A 16,569-nucleotide genomic window follows, 5' to 3' on the forward strand; every position below is an offset into this window, starting at 1 on the left:
GCAGCTTTTTTACCTAAAATGTGTTCTTAAATATTGTTTCTGTCTATAGTGGAATCAAATGCTGACCAAACTTCATGACTATTGTGTGTTCACGTGCATCAATTAACGTGCAAATAATTACTACTATACCAAGCATAATGAAAAGCATTGAAAGATCTATCTTCATTTAGAAACTAGGAAATTTTCAGTTTTCCTGTTATTGCGTTTATAAACATTTCTGCTTAAAGAGATCATAATAAATACTAAAACAAGTATTTTTTGAAGTATATTCAGCAGCAGGTTTTCAATAGCAATTCACATTTTAAATAATGAAATTATTGAAATATTACTGACATTAAACATCTGCACAGTGTGCTGAGCTAATTTAGTCATTGCATACTATAGTGGGAACATTCAAATTACTTTTGGATGATAATTAAGCTCCAGATATATTATGTATTGAAAAACAATTCACTGTAATCACAATTACTTCATTTTGGTGAAGGTTAGTCACACAGTCTGAGAACCACAGTACTTTATTGTAGATTACATACCACTATGAGGCATTATTGCTTTTAGTTCATTCCACATACGCAAACCTCAGCATTCACTCTATGCAGCAGAGCAGAGCAGCAGATTGCATTATTAGAAGTTTGGAAACCCAGTCTCGGTGTTACTGATACAGCACCTTTTACAGTACTCCGTGAGATAAACAGACATTTCATTAACTGCCTGAACTAGAAATTGTAGTAAATAACATGTACTTATTGAAGCATTTTTCAACTTCTTTGCAATTGAGCTACTTCAGCAGACACAGGGCAGATTCCCCTTACAAAAGATGTTCTGATGTCTTACTACAGTTATTTTAATGATGTCATTAATGCAGTCACATCGAGGTACTTTGTACACACACAACAGCTAAATCCATACATAAAACGAACCGTGATTCCCATCTCTTCCCTCCTTCTGCCTAGGCTTCCATGCCTCTGAGCATTCATCACAGAGGGAACAATGCCTTTTGTTACATCAGCCTGAAGTCACACTGCAACCAGTTACAAGGGAGGTTCTCTCATGATAGAGGGAAAAGAATAAATGCCCCTCTTTGGATTTGTCATCTGGATTTCACTTTCTTGTGTGCCCAAAATACCAAATAAACTATTGCACTCCAGTGACTGACAAGTTAGCATTTGCCCCTTACTGGTTTCCTGTCTTCTTCCTCTCTCCATCTTCTCGAAAACTCCCACTGGGTTCAGACCACTGAGTTGAGGTACATCCTTGAGGCTATTTACCAGCAGGAGTGTCTAGCGTCCATATGGGCTCACATGCCTAGCTCTTCTAGAGATCTTTCAACTGCACATACTGAGTAAGCTGGCAAATTATCAATTGCAGATATAGCCATTAAGTTATTAATAGCAATTTTAGAGTGGTTAATAATATTTAATTCAATTGCTAGTTCTTTGAATTCAGAATCGTGGACCAACGGATTCCAAGTCTTGTTGTGTCCTTTCTTTTTTATTGGACTTAGTTAAAAAGCAGCTATTAAACTCTGGATGTTCCGGCTCGCTGGGTGCCGGGTCCTCCAGCCGACGGCAGCCCCGATAGCGATGCGCCGGGTTCTTAACCGGGACCGGGGACGGGCCGGGGTGATGCTCGGTACAGCGGCGGTGAAAGGCCGGCGTAAGGCAGCGGGGCAGGGGCAGGTGCGCAGCCGGCAGGGGGGCGGCGGTGGCGGCCAGCGCTGCTGACGGTGCTGGCCCGGGATTATCGTACGGCGCCAACTGACCCCGCTTTTGATGCGCCCCTGCCGGCCCGACCGCGGGGGCCCGCCCGGGGGCAAAGGGCGGAGCGAGCCGGGGCCGGGGCCGGGGCCGGGGCCAGGGAGGGCTCCGGCTCCGGTCGCCGCCGCCCACGCAGAGTACCTTTCCCAGACATGTCCCCCAACTACATCCGGAGCTTCTCGGAGGGATGTGTGAGTACCCGGGGGCGGCTCCCCACGGCACTGCCCGGAGCCGGGGTCTGGCCCCAAACCGCGCGGGGGCCGCGCCGCGCCCGCCGCCCCCGAGCACAGGGCAGCGGTGCTGCCCGGGCGGGACGCTGAAGGCGGCTTGAGGGGGGCTGTAAATGGCCCTGTGGGGACCTGAACTTTAATTTGCAGGAATAAGTATGGTTATAAGTATGGTCGGGTTTGATGGTGGAACGGCGGTCCGTGCTTTGCCATCACCTGACATCATGTCAACAGCAAAACGAATAGACTTTGGGTCGAAGCGCTCAGCTCCGTCTGGCGCGTTCTGCAGCAGCGGAATACAGATAAAGGCAGTGAAACAAATGAACTGACAACTGCTAGACAAATGAACGTTTATATAAAATTAGTAGGAACAATAGAAGTGTTGTAAGCCGTTATTTTGTTAGAAAGCTACTGCAGCCTTCATAGGCAAACTCCTTTTAAAACAAGTAGAATAAAATAAATATTTTGGATAATGAGAAAGAGCAAGTAGACCTCCAACAATAACAGTGTTCATTTTTGTTTTTATGGTGAATAACCCTGTGATTTGCAGCTCAGGCCACCAACGGTAATTGGCCAATTCCACACTCTTTTTTTTGGCTCAATTCGAATGTTTTTCCTTGGCGTTTTGGGCTTTGCTGTTTATGGAAATGAGGCCTTGCATTTCAGCTGTGACCCAGACAAGAGAGAGGTTAATCTTTTCTGTTACAACCAGTTCAGGCCTATAACTCCTCAGGTAATTATCTTTGTTTGTTTGTTTGTTTTTAATTGCAAAAATCTAATATGAAGAAAATAAACTGCAAAATTTAAACATGAGTGTTCCATATAAGAAGTAGTAACTGACTGGACTAATTATCCCTATCTTTTTTTCATTAGTATATTCCTTTTAATAACCCTTTATCTGTGACTAAATATGTATTTGTGCTTTCTGTCCTTCATAACAACAATCCTAATGTTTCAGAAACCAACTGAAATTTCAAATCAAAACGTAACAGTGATTTTTACCTTTATTGTCATCTAAGTGTTTAAACATTTAATACATGTTAAAAACAGACTTGCAAAATGTTCCAATATGTGTGCATTTTAACTGTCCCTATGCAGTTGTAAATGATCTGACAGCTATCTTTCTGCTACATTTTAGGTATTCTGGGCTTTACAGCTGGTGATTGTACTCGTACCTGGAGCCTTTTTTCACCTTTATGCTGCATGTAAGAACATCAAACAGGAAGATATTCTCCAAAAGTCATCCTACACGGGGTTTTATATCTTCTCTGTTTTCTTAAGGATTGTCCTTGAAGTTGTTGCTTTTTGGCTTCAGATTCAGCTCTTTGGTTTCAAAGTGAACGCAGTCTACATGTGCGATGTGGGAGCACTTGAAAAAAAGTTTAACGTTACCCGGTGCATGGTGCCAGAGCACTTTGAAAAGACAATTTTTCTTATTGCAATGTATACATTTACTGTGATTACAATGATCTTGTGTGTTGCTGAAATTTTTGAGATCTCATGTAGAAGGCTAGGTTTCTTAAAAACTCAGTGAGGTCAACAACTCCTACTCATTTACCACCGTGTCCACCTGTAGTTTTATCAAAATTATTTCAAGCCATAACAAAAAACATCTGTTGTCCTCTATGTAGTGTTGCAGAAGAGAACCACACTCACGATTACTGCTGCAGAATAGTCATCTGACATTTACTCCTTATCTAAAAACTACCACATTATGTGAATAATCTTTGTTTCCATGTCAAGACTAAAGACAATAAGATTTACAAGAGTAACATATTTTCATGACCTGCCACAAACAATAGTTTTGCCTCCAGAGGAATGTCTGTATGTGAAGAGGAGGTAATTTATAAATGTTCTGTCATTCACAGGTTTTCTGAATGCATGCGATGGGGGCTAATAAGGTTATTGGCCTTCCAAGAAGAACTATTCCAAATTTCTTACATGTTCTTATGGCTTGAGAATTAAGCGGTAATGGTGGATAATCTCTGAGTACCAGAAAGCATTTGAGCATCTTCCAAATCAGTGCCACTGTTACAACCTGCATCTCAGCTCCCTAGGGCAGAGACTCCTGGTTAGGACTGTGGGGACAACATATCCATCAATACTAGCTTGCTTTGTAGTGGTCCAGCTAGTTTCACGTGCTGGCTGGGAATCTCCTTTTATAAGTGAGAGAGTCACATGGTATTCTTTGTGCTGACTGGAATGCCTTACCCTCCTTATGTTTTGGCTTAAGATGTAGAAGATTTTTAATAATTTAGTATGATCCCGTTTTGAAAGAAGACTTAATTTTGCATAAGAGGCTTAAAAGTGTCAAAATAAAATATCGAAGATAAGCCTTCTCTAGACCCAATAATGACTTGATTTCAGTGAGAGTTTTGCTTGTGTATGACTACAGAATTGGGCCCACAGAATTTTTTCCTGTATGTGTCACACCTAACTTCCTGCTCTGACTAAAGTTGCTAGAATAACAGCTAAAAAAGAAGTCTGCATACTAAAATTGTTCTATGCAATAAGTGCATGTGGTTAGGTTAGGTTTCAAACTTTATACAGGTATCAGATATTTTTGTGTGCAACAGTTTCTTCTTAGGGACTAATAAACATATCAAATTTACAAGTGGTTTCCTTCTGCTGAAGTGAGATAATGGGAATAAAACAGATTTTAAAACGGGAAAGAAAGGAGGAGGTAGTTTCCTGTATAAAATATGTAAGAATAGCAATCATAACAATTAGCTATTTTCTGTTTGTTTTTCAAACAGAAAAACTTGAGGTCCCAGTGACATTTGGATCCTTTCAGGAATATTTGGAAAATTCTGGAAAAATTATTACCAAATGTTTTAGCACCAGCTGCTACTTATGCAGTCCCAAACAAGGTTGTAATCCTTACTCACAATAGTAGTCCTCGTTACTTAAATGGAATTGCATGATTTAGGTGTCTTGGATTTGATTGAATCTGGGCCATTTAAAACAAAGTGGGTGACAATTAGATGTGTGATTTTTTTAATATGCTGATCAAAAACAAGATGATAAATTTAAGTGCATTCACTATATTAAAGCAAATGTCCAGTCAACACCATCAGAATTGTTCAATATTAAACTTACTTGTAAGTTATTTGATATTTGCAACCATTACAAATGGAATAAAAATCACTGTGCTAATTTCTTGTTTGCATAATGTGCCATATGCTTTAGTTGATACATGTTTAATTTTTCACTGTATATGTCAGTATCCATCTGGAATTATTCTTTGCAACTGAAACTTGTAATCTCAGGTAAAAAAACCTTTTTTTATTTATAAAGGAATACAATAGATAGAACTACTAAAAAGAAGAATTTACTTTCATGTGCTAGGTACAGTTGTGATCAATGGTATGCAAATCACAATCAGATATTTGTATAGTAATAAAATAACTTAATCACGACCTTGTCAGTATTTTCCCTGGTGCTTAATATTTCCATTGCTTGCTGTTCTTCTTCTGTAGTGTAGATTTCCAAACACTTCAGAGAGGTCAGAGGAGTGCCAAACCCCCAAGCCCTCAGGGGATGTTCTTGTTAACCACCAAGAGCCTTGAAGAACAAGTACTAGCATGGGACTGCCTGAGGACCCCCAGGGGAGCTTTAGGAGCTGGATTACCCAGCACTATGCCCTTTCCCTTAGTGGTCAAAATCTAGAACATATTAAAAAGTTTCCTTCTTGTAAATGAGATACAACACCAATTTTTTTCCCTGCATTTCCTGTGAAATTAGGATAGTCAAATTCCTCTGTTTTTCATTTAGAAACAAAATGTGCATTATTGCCTTTTAGTGCAAATGTTTTTCTGTGACTGATTCTGTCATTAGTGTCTGGAACAAGGTGATGGAGATATTATCTTCATGTAAAGAAACCATTTCCCCACAGTTGTCAACACTTCTTTTTCCTATATTTGCTATTTGTTTGCCCGGCATTCATTGTACTCTCAAGGGTCTCTAAACTTTTCTTTCGCCTGGTCTCCCAAACTCCCACCACTTTAATCGTCATTTACATTGTTTTCTTCAGCTTCCTTCCACCCTTACTCCCTCTGAGACTGATATGCCTTCATGTGTTTCTCTGTGTTACACTGATTTTAACTCAAATGCTTAGCATAAATTTGAGATGATCTGAAGGTTTGGGGTTTTATTGCCTTTATGAAAGGAATTATATAATCCACTTTGGGATTCTTTGACTCAATTCTATTTCTTTACGCAGTGAACATGAAGTCCTGTCTCCCTGAGAAAGCATTTTTGTTGCTTACATCAGGTTCACGCTGTAAATGCTTCTTTGATTTTTTTATTGTTCTCCACCATACTTGAGCCACCTCATTTTCACAGACAGCACTCAAAGCAATCCCCAGCTCATGTGTTTGTAGTCGGTTTTGTCTCTAGTCAGCGATCATGACCATTTTAGTTCTCACTTAACAAAGAGCTGTAATTGTGATGTGATTGCATTTACATCAAAGATATAGCTGTTCTGGGCCAGCCAGCTTCTAGTATACCACCACAACATCCCAGGCCTGTAACCACTTCTTGTTCTGTTCCCTTCTTGGAATCCTTTCTTTTGTTCAGACATCATTTCCCTTCTATTCTCTTTTCAGCACTCTCCCATGCCAGCAATGAGACAATGCAGCCATCTCTTCTACCCCATGCCTCCCTCCAACACATATCTTTTTTTATGCCCTGGTGCATTCACATTCTCTTGCCTTGCAGACAGTCATTTTGAGACCAAGAAGAGGTTTGGCAATAGGAATATCTAGAAGAAATTTAAAAATAATTTTAATTATGCTGTCATAATGAAAAGCTGATAGACACTGAAATAATTTGTGAGATCCATTTGAAACCATTTTGCTTCAACAGTTCACAACTTTTGCAGTTCTTATCTGCTCTCAGCAAAACCAGAAATCTCTGGAGGTCCCTCCAATAAGAAGTTATCTGGGAAGTAGTGATCCTACATGATGTACGTTCCAGGGCTGGTGGACCTGCTGACAGCTGCTGGGAAGCAGCCCAGCCCTATTAGCCAGACCACGGTAGCATATGGCTTCTCCAGCGGGAGGAAGGGCAGAGGTCCAGGAGAGAAGGTGCACTTCAGCCCACAAGGGCTCCCCAGACGCCTGGTGAGCCTTGGCGCAGCCCAAGGGGCAGGTTTTTCAATCTGAGATTTTACTTGCCGGTGTACCTCCACAGGGAGGGTCTGCACAGCTCTTTTGGAAAGGAGACGAGGGATGGGAAGGGCGAAGGCATAGCCGGGGCCAGGCAGGGCCAGGGGAAGCCGCGGCCGCCCCGAGATCTCCAGGTCCTTCCTCACGGCTGCTGTGGGAAGCGTTTCAAGCGCTTGAGGGTGTGGGTCCGCATTGGCGGACAGACAGACAGACGCGCCGCACGGCGCGATGCCTCCCGCCCAGCCAGCAGGGGGCGCAGTTCCGCCCCCTCTCTCCCCCGCCGGCCCCCGCCCACGGCGCCCGGAGCCGGAAGCGGAAGCGGCGCGCGCCAGCCCCGGGAGCGAGGGCTGTGCTCTGCCGCCTGCGCGCGCCATGGCGGCCCCGGCCCTGCCCCCGCTGCCGCCGCCGCTCAAGAGCATTCAGCACCATCTGCGGACCGCGCAGGAGCTGGACAAGCGCGAGCCCGTGGTGGCGTACTACTGTACGTGAGTGAGGAGGAGGCGGCCGCGGCGCCGCCCCGCCCCGCCGGTCCCTGGCTCGGCCACCGCCCCCTGTCCCGGCCGCCAGTCGCCGCGCCGGGCGGAGCGCCCCTCCCTTCCCTTGCCCTCCCCTCCCCTGCCTTGCCCGCCTAGGGGGCCCGTGGGATGTGCGGGTTCGCGAGGGCGGTGGGAAGGCCCCACCTCTGGGCGGTGCCGGGCGGTCGCGGTCCTGCCCCGACCCGCCTCCTGTGGGCTCTGTCCTTTTGCGGAGTTAAAGGCTCTTCGCAGGCGGGGGCGTACGCCAGCAGCCTGAGTGCATACTTGGACACACGTGTGTGAAGTCCAGTGTTCCGTCAGTGTTGGGATAGCTGTAATAAGTATGGTATAAAATAATACTCGAGAGCCTTTTCGAAGTTTTTCTCCTCCTGAGAAGACCTCCTTTCTGTCCTGTGTATCCGAGTAAGCGTTTAGGGTTTGAGAGTCTTTGGTCCTGCCAGTAGTGTTCATTTTGTTTTCTGTAGGGCTTTGTCACCTTCTCAGGGTTCTCAAAAGGGGCGAGTGGGTGGCTCTTTTTCTCTTTGTTTCACTGAAATGAACACAGCAAAATCTTACTGTAAAACTTCCTAATTAATAGGCAAATTTTTTAAGCTGACATGGCTTCTAAGCTAATGGTCGTCAGGGTGGACTGTGAGCCTTTCTAAAAGACTTTTCATAGCGAACTAAGAAATGCGAGCCTGCTGTTAGTCTTAAATTCCTGTTACAGTTAAACCACACTGGGAAAATGCCTGAGATCACCAGAAATGTCTGTTTATGTCTGTGACGACCACTACCCTTAAGGGGAAGGAGGGTATGTAGTCACAGTGTTGTTTGTTTTTTTCTTTTTATTGAGATGCGAGATCATCTGAGGGGTTTACTTGGCTTGTCTTCAAAAAGAGCTAAAAAATAGATGTAGTTTAATTTGTAAGGATGAATTCATGAAATTGGATCTTCAGAAAGCTCTGAAAAATTTGTCAGTTCAATGACAGAAGAATAGTATAAACTTTATAATATAAATATGTGTTACACAGGAATACTGTGCTAATGTGGAAAACTGCAACCAGAGAAGGGAGATAGCCACATATTAGAACATTGGTTGTTCTCAGTAGTACTTGGTCTTTATTTAATGGCAAAACATGAGGCAAGGCACACTTTGTGTAGCAGGAATCACCAGTTAGGTCAAGTTGCACTGATTTTTTGGTTTGGTTTTTTTTTGTGTGTGTGTTTCTTTGGGTTTTTCTATCAGATGTAACACCCTATCTGGCTGGACAAGAAAAACACTAGCACTTAGTATAGATGACAAGATACAAGTCTATTTTTATTTTAAAACAGAAATGGTTAAGTATCTGAACTCTATTTTTCTTTGTCTTTTCAATTCTGAAACTTAATGTAAGTCTTATTGTAGAGGGAAAAAAAGCCTGTGTTGGATAATTACCATTTTCTGTAAAGTTGTTTGCCTTGTCTGTCCTAAGCAGTCTGAAAATTTTATTTTTTCATTTGAATACTTCAACACATCTGATTAATTACTGAGTACAGTGAGGGCTATATTCTAATTAAAATATTACATAAAGTGAAAAACAGTGACACCTCTTTTTCAAGTTAGGTCTTGCTCAAATCCTTTGTTCTTTTAAATATACAAAGGAGAAGAATTAATTTTCACCAGTGTTCCACTGGTGACACTTATTTCCTCCCATGGTGGATGAGTATTGTCTGGATTGACTAAAATGCGGAACTCCTGTTTCGTAGGATTTTTTTTTTCTTCATTTAGTTCTGGCTTTGAAGCAAAAAGATTTATGAGCCATTAATTTTTAACATTGTGGGTTTAGAACAATTATGTGAAATCCCAAAGCATTAATTATTAATATTGCTACTGTCCAAAAAAATGTACTGCATATACTGCTAGCATTCAATGAATAATAAAAGCTTTACTGAAAAGATAGGTTTTTAAAAGTGTAGGTCTGGGTATACAAAAAAGTTTCAGGATACTTTTCAGATAACGTTTTGAAAGCAATGCAGATTTATGTAGAGTTAAAGCAGTGTTTCTCATTAGATGCTTCACTGAAAAAAGTGAACATCTCTTTGTTTAGCCTTTGAAATGTGTTTCAGAGGAGCTCTATACATTTTCTATAATGTATTGTGTGGAGGGAATAGTGTGAGGAAATCTCGGTGTGTGCTGGAACATGTGGTGTTCTCTGTGCTGGTGCTTCTCCACCAGCCTCATCTGCAGATGCATGACTGGCACTGTGTGTCCTGGGACCAGGAGGCTGGTGTGGCCCAGCAGCCAAAGGGGGCCCTGCAGTGACAGGTCATGTGGTGAGTCAGTGCTGCACGTTCTGTCGCAGGGCTGCTTGCACAGCCACTCTGTGAGGCAGAACCATCTGACTTTTGGTCATCTGCTGGGTGTGACTATCAGTCTGAAGAGTGACGTGTTTATAGCTTTGGAATATTGCCATAAGTGGCTTATACCTATAACAAAGCTTTGGTCCTAGTATTATTAATGTTTCCATAGCACAGTGGTTGTCAGTATGGACATATGTTTGCTAGGTTTTGATTTATGTTCATTTTAGTTAAATTCCACTTGTATATTTCTGATAATAAGAGCTGTGACACAAATTAATTTGAACATCAGAAGCAAATATCTGACAAGATATGTTTGCAACCTAAAATATTGCTTTCTATAGCTTAGCACTAAAATTGTCAGGAGTAACTACTTACTGCCTTGTTAATATTTTTGTCTCTCATCAGCATCCATGAGAGCTGGTAGATAGTGCACTCTTAAAGCTGAGAATTTAAATGGCAGTTACACATTTTATTTGCATACACTCTTTTACATTTTTGTCTCTTATGTTTTTTGGGGTATAGTGCATTTTAAGCATTAAGCTAGCATAAATCAGTGGTGCCACCTAAAGAAGATACTGTAGTCCTTCTCTGGCCTCTCGTTCCCAACCCCAGTATGATGAAAGCCAGTAGTAAGCTATTTTTCATCCAGGCCAATTCACTGCTTCTTAAACAGCTGCACTCCCACACAGACAAGGACAAGGAACAGGACACCGTGACGTGGGATGAAGACAGGACTCCCACTTTTTTGATATTGCTGGCATATATTAATTTAAAGAAACAGTAATTTAATGAACATTAATCTGTTTTACACCGTATGAATAGCTACAACAGGGATTATTTGTAGTTTTCAACTGCCACATAATTTTCCACGTGAGAAATAAAATGTAGAAGAATATTGATGTTCTTGCATGCTGTAACACATCACAGATACTTTTTGTTGTGGTACTTCCTAGAAACACTGCAAAAATTAAAAAATGGGTTCATTGATGGTAGTCCTGTGTATTCCTTACAAAACCTTTGTGCTTAACCTCCTTTACAGGTATTCAAATTCCAAGCAGCATATGATCAGTACCTTTATATGTGTGTAAACTGTTACTTTCTTATCTCTGTCATTAGTAGATGGACATACTTGATTGAAGCAATAAAAATATGATACTGTCTGGAAGCAAATGTAAATCTACTTGATTGTTAAATGTGTTCTACTTAGAACATAGACTGTAAAGAAATAAAAAAACTTTTTTAAGTTGTGCAGGACATGATCTCACAAAATAATTCTCCTTAAAAAGAGATTAGACCCTTAATGGTTAATGTATGTAGCTGTTTCAGGTTCAGTAAAGGTCAGCTGATTCAGCAGGTATAAGGGAATACCAGAAATCTGTGCTACGCTGGTTGTCTAGCAAAAGGCAAATAATTAATTGGTAGTCAATAAAATAAATTTTTATGTTGCAAACTTAAATGAACCTGACTGTTTGACTACTTTGAGATGTTATTCTACAGACACAAGGAGGCAGGCTCTGATAAAAAAATCTCTGGCCTGTAATAACTGAAGAAATTGTATCTCTGGCATAGACGGTTTGACTCAGAAGTAATTTTTTTTAACAATTGTAAGTCTTGAGAGTAGCTGTGTCTTCCAAAAATTTCTAGTTTAGAGTTTAAAGCAAGATTTTCCTTAATGGCTGTTGTTTCAGCCTTTCAGTAGTGTTTTTAAGCTCTTTGCAAAGATGATTGGTAGTTTATTTTGGACTTCTGTACTTACTGGGCATCAATGTTCTGATTCAAAAGTATTGAGAGAATGCGAGTGAGTTGCCAGAAAGGGACTGATGTTTCATGATATATAACACCCTAACACACAACGGTGTTTGGATATCTAATGGATGCAATGTGAGAAATTATGATTCTGGTAACTTCCGAAAAGCAGAGCTGTGATGCCTTTTGCTTTACAGTGTACTAAACATCAAAAAACATTCATGTGAGATCAGTAAATTTGATCTTAAAAAAGGTGTGAAAAATTCTTCACTTTTTAAATTCTCGACATGCAAAAGCACCAGAGAAATGCTTCTGAAGGATCTTAGTATTGTATTAATGTTTCTGGTTTTGTGAGATCAAGCAGGAGAGAAAAAGCAAAAGAGACAATTTTTCTTCCCAGAACTAGTTGACAACGTCTTGAATCAAAAGATTTCCAGGGCACGAAATAGGCTTCGTCTTCCAGTTTAAGCCAAACTGGAGGGTGTTCCACAGAAGTGCTTCAGATTTGTGCTCTAATCACTACAAGCTGTTTTATCCTTGTGACTTGGTGATAACTAATCCAGAGTAGCTACTTTGCCCTCCTGTTGCATTCTAGAGATCTCAATTGCTATAAATCCTACATTTAATGTAGTTTTTCTGATTTAACTAGAAATATTTCCTTTTCTTTATTAGACTGTAGAGACAAACTTCTAAAAATACTGGTAAAAAAAGCTTAGAAGCTTATGAATTCCACATATAGATCTCTTATTCAAATTTTACAAGATCAAAATTAGTCCTTAAACCAGACTGAAATATGGTAGTGTGAAATACAGAGTAATTTCCTAGGATTTGTAATAGATATTACTAGATTATTTGTCAGCTAACCTTAATAGTTACCACTTGTTTGTAATTGGAAATTTTGTCTCACCTATTTATCTTGTTTACAAGTTGCTATTATTCAAATAAAATGGGATTGTAATGTAACTTACTGTAACTGTCAGGAATTTTAAGTAAGAGACACTTTATTTGAGATCATTTTGACTTGACAGAATTTGTCTAGCATGTTACATAACCCTGAATTATACAGCTATGAGTCCATTTTCCTTGCTAAAACTTAAAATACTGTGAAAGAACCTGAGGGGACAAAGGGGTCATGATATTATCCTTTTTTTGTTATGGGTTTCTTAATTAAATTTGTTTGTAGTCTTCATTCCCTCTACTTTTGTATCAGATCTTTTTTACTTACATTTCTCCTTAAACTAATTTTACTTTAAAATAAATATTTAAAAGTAATTTGCTTTCTCTGGAATGTTTTAGGTTTTTGAATTGATGCTGCCAGTCCAATATTTTGTCTTTTGCCAAGTTTTCTTCAGCATCTTATAATGAAGAGGCAGTATAAGGCCCTTCAAAGTTTGTTTGTTAGAACTGTTAAATCTATTTTTAAAAGTCTTTGTATTCAGACAACTTGCACTTAGCCACGTAGAAATACCATATATTTATGATTTGCACACAGAAATTGCATGACTGAAATATGGCACATTACTGTTCATGAAAGCAAGCATAATTCATTTTTATATGAAAATATGTTTGCAGTAGTATCTCTTGCTTCCTACATTTGTATTCCAGCTGTTGGCTTCCTGTACCAAGCAGTTAACAAATGTTTTTCTGTCAACGGTTTGACAAAAGGAAGAGGAAGGTGAAGAATATGAACGAGTAATAAATTACGGCCTGAAAAAGCTTTCATTCCTTAATCAGAATAAAAATATAGCTAAAGTTTACTGCAATGTTATTTGTTAGTATTTTATCACAGTCTGTTACTCTTAAATGTCGAAAATATTCCAGTTGCTAATAATTTTTCTTTTTGAATGCCAGAGAATTAAATATGTGCAGGGAAAAAAAATATAATCATTTGATCCTGTTAGGCCAGGAAAAAGAAAGATGGGGTAGGAGGACAGATTTTAGAACATAGAATCAGTGTTTTGTGCATGCTTGCTGGCTGGAACTTTTGTTCTCCAGTATTTTTTACTTGGCACAGAGTTAGTTTAAAGTGGGAGTGAGGGGAGTTTCAGTTGTTATCCAAACATAAATCTGGAGTAACTTAATGTGTATGAGAATGAATGCCTGGCACATACTAAAGACAAAATACTTTCTCTGAAATTGTGCTGGGTGTTAGCAAAGGAAAAATAACGTGACATAAATGAAGGCAAAGAAGTTTCTGTAAAGCTCAACTGTATAATTCCATCCAGCACACCCACACTTAGTATTTACTGAACAAAGATTAAGGGCAGCAAGTCAAGATGTATATTTTGTAGTTGTCTTGGCAAAACATTTTTGTGAGAATGATAACTTGCCAAGTCTTTATGAATTTGAAGATAAATGTCCTGTCTGCAAACTGAGAGCAAGCTCTCTTTTAGTTAATAATTGGCAAAACAGTTCTTTGTGTATAAAATTACAAGTGACTTTAGCTCTACTTATAATATTCGTTAATATTTAGACATTAGCTCTATGTATACTCCTTTACCTTGTTAGTGCTTTACTTTATGCATATGCTACTGTTGTTGGCTGCATTAAAGTCTTTTTTGCTACGTGATTTTGATAAAGGGGGCAAAAAATAGTTGTGTCTGTTATTAAGGTGAGTGCATAAAACAAAAAGAAGGAATAATTTCATTCATCTGTTTGTTTACAAGAATTCCAGAACTTCATCACAAATAGTGAAGAGAGATGAGAATTACAGGTCCCTTAATTCCCAGATTGTCTGCTTTCTTCATATACTCCATTTAGGCTGAAAAACTTGAAAACTTTTGCGGCTACAGTGTATGGATGTAGTTGTCTTTTTACGTCAGCATTTCCAGAAGCTTGGCTTTTCACGAAGAATTTTTTTTTATCAAATGTTACTAAGCAAATGGCCCCTTTAAGTCTAGTTGTTGAGTTTTACAGTATATTACTGCGGTCATTAGGGGCATGCACTTTGGACTTTTTTTTTCTATGAAATAATTTTGATGTAAAATGGCATCTCAAGTATGGTATTTTATAAGGTAAAATAATGCATTCGTAATACAGAACACTAAGAGGATTTCTTTCTGTGGTGTCCATACTGTTCGGGAGATTAACTTCCACTTGTTAGAAGTTGAACCACTTCCATTAAAGCAAAAGTTTTGTGACTTAGCAAGCACAGTAATAATACATGCCACTACTTTTGCAATATTACAGGAACCAAAACAGCTGTATTTAAAGGAATGTAAATAATTACTCTCTTTTCTCTTAGATGTGGGGGCGAGGGGGCAGCTGAACTCATGTCACTGTTGACTTTCTCAGCAGAGATGTTGGAGGCAGTAAACTTTTAGCCTCTTGCTTATGAGTTATTTGCTACTGAGATTACCTGTCAACATAAACATGGCGGACAGTTCTTTAACCATTAATTGCCAGTTTAAAATTTGACTGATGATATTAACACTGGAAAGTTACATTTTGCTCATTGCTGCTGAAAATTTAGTGGATTTGCCCATTTGCTGCAAGTTAGACAGAAAAAGGGCATTAATAGATTTCCTTCACTAGATGAAAACATATTTTTCAGTTACTATTGTGTATCTTTACTATAAGTAATACTTGTGTGATGAAGTACACACAAAAGTAAAAGATATGCTAGAGACTTCTAACACCTTCATTGGCAAAGGTAGTAGTATCAAAACCAACACAGTCTTACAGATAGCCTACCCTTGGGACATTTCAAAATTAGAGAGAGCAAAGAGAATGGCAAAAGATGCAGACATGGAAAAACCTGCATTTGGAATTTAATTGTTTGCCTTAGGAATAAAATATATTAATACTCAAAATGGAAAGAGTAGAACTAGTAGACACTTTTTCCTGTTGTCGATAATAAGGCAAGGGATTTGAAAAGAAATTACTTACTGCTTATTGCATTCAGATTCACTCACATATTGCTCTTCATACAGATAATTTCAAAAGCAAAATTTTGAAACATTAAAAATATTATTTTTATTTCAGTGGTGTCTTTAAAGGTAAATACCAAATTATTTCCTTGTCTTCCTGTTTTGTTTCTGTCTCTAGAAATCTCTAGTTCTTTCAGTTTTTCAGCTATTTTACGTGCTGTTTGCTTGATAAGTTTAGTGATTGTTGATAGAGGTTTTCTATCCCAAAGCCCTACTTTTGACTAGAACAGCGCTGAGTAAAGCAGTAAGTGTGCCTAAACATACTTAACAACATTTTGTTTGGCAATGGTGAGATTCAGACTGTGGAGAGTGTACTTTTTCTTCTGTATCTTCAGTTCATCAACTGAAACTGATGTTTGGGGAGATTTTGACTGGAAGGATATGGTTTGCATTTTCTGACCTGCAAGTTGCCTTATCCTTCATTACAGTCAGGTTCTTTTATCAGTGATATCTGAGTCAAGACTACCTTTTAGTATGGAATGCTACTAGGTAGTGATACTCTGTTAATAGTATTTTTCACAGACATCCTGCTCTTTCTTGATCACCACTTACTTGAGAAAGAAGGAATAGCTTTTGCCTTTATCTCAATGACTGCCTCATCAGACGCCTGTCTAGACAGGTTTGTTATGCAGTAGTCCTCCTTTCAAATATATGTGAAGAAGTGGGTATGCAAAAAGTCTGGACTTCAAAAGTTCCTGAAGATCACAGTACACTCTCTTGTTACAGTAACTTAAGTGTGCTTTGACCTTTTACCAGTTAATAAGATCTTTCAGGAAATCTCCTATACAATTTATATAGGCACTGATCCAAATTGGGGGCCCCTGGTGGACTAGTGGTTTGGGTGCAGCACTCTCACCGCTGCGACCCGGGTTCGATTCCCAGCCCCC

At 39.5% G+C, this 16,569-nt stretch overlaps 2 protein-coding genes across 5 annotated transcripts in view; both read left to right on the forward strand.

Annotated features, from left to right (window-relative positions):
- The first annotated feature begins 1,829 nt into the window (after positions 1 to 1,829).
- On the forward strand, positions 1,830 to 5,415 carry LOC108502689 (gap junction epsilon-1 protein-like). The gene is made up of 3 exons (XM_017825849.1): positions 1,830 to 1,948; positions 2,535 to 2,717; positions 3,123 to 5,415. Exons 1-3 carry the CDS (start codon positions 1,910 to 1,912, stop codon positions 3,516 to 3,518), a joined length of 618 nt encoding a protein of 205 aa, XP_017681338.1. The 5' UTR covers positions 1,830 to 1,909; the 3' UTR covers positions 3,519 to 5,415.
- Positions 5,416 to 7,487: 2,072 nt separating this feature from the next.
- Positions 7,488 to 16,569, forward strand: part of VTA1 (vesicle trafficking 1) — a 35,921-nt gene continuing 26,839 nt past the window's right edge. For 2 of the 4 annotated variants that reach the window (XM_017825917.1, XM_017825918.1), the window contains exon 1: positions 7,488 to 7,633. In XM_017825917.1, coding sequence (XP_017681406.1) covers positions 7,525 to 7,633 — 109 coding nt within the window. In that variant the 5' untranslated portion in view covers positions 7,488 to 7,524. Of the gene's footprint in view, positions 7,634 to 7,952; positions 8,091 to 8,433; positions 8,479 to 16,569 lie in introns of those variants that run through there. The other 2 variants (XM_017825920.1, XM_017825919.1) reach the window with 2 other exon arrangements.

The sequence above is a fragment of the Lepidothrix coronata genome, unplaced genomic scaffold, assembly GCF_001604755.1.
Source record: "Lepidothrix coronata isolate B3197 unplaced genomic scaffold, Lepidothrix_coronata-1.0 Scaffold123, whole genome shotgun sequence".
NCBI classification, from domain to species: domain Eukaryota; kingdom Metazoa; phylum Chordata; class Aves; order Passeriformes; family Pipridae; genus Lepidothrix; species Lepidothrix coronata.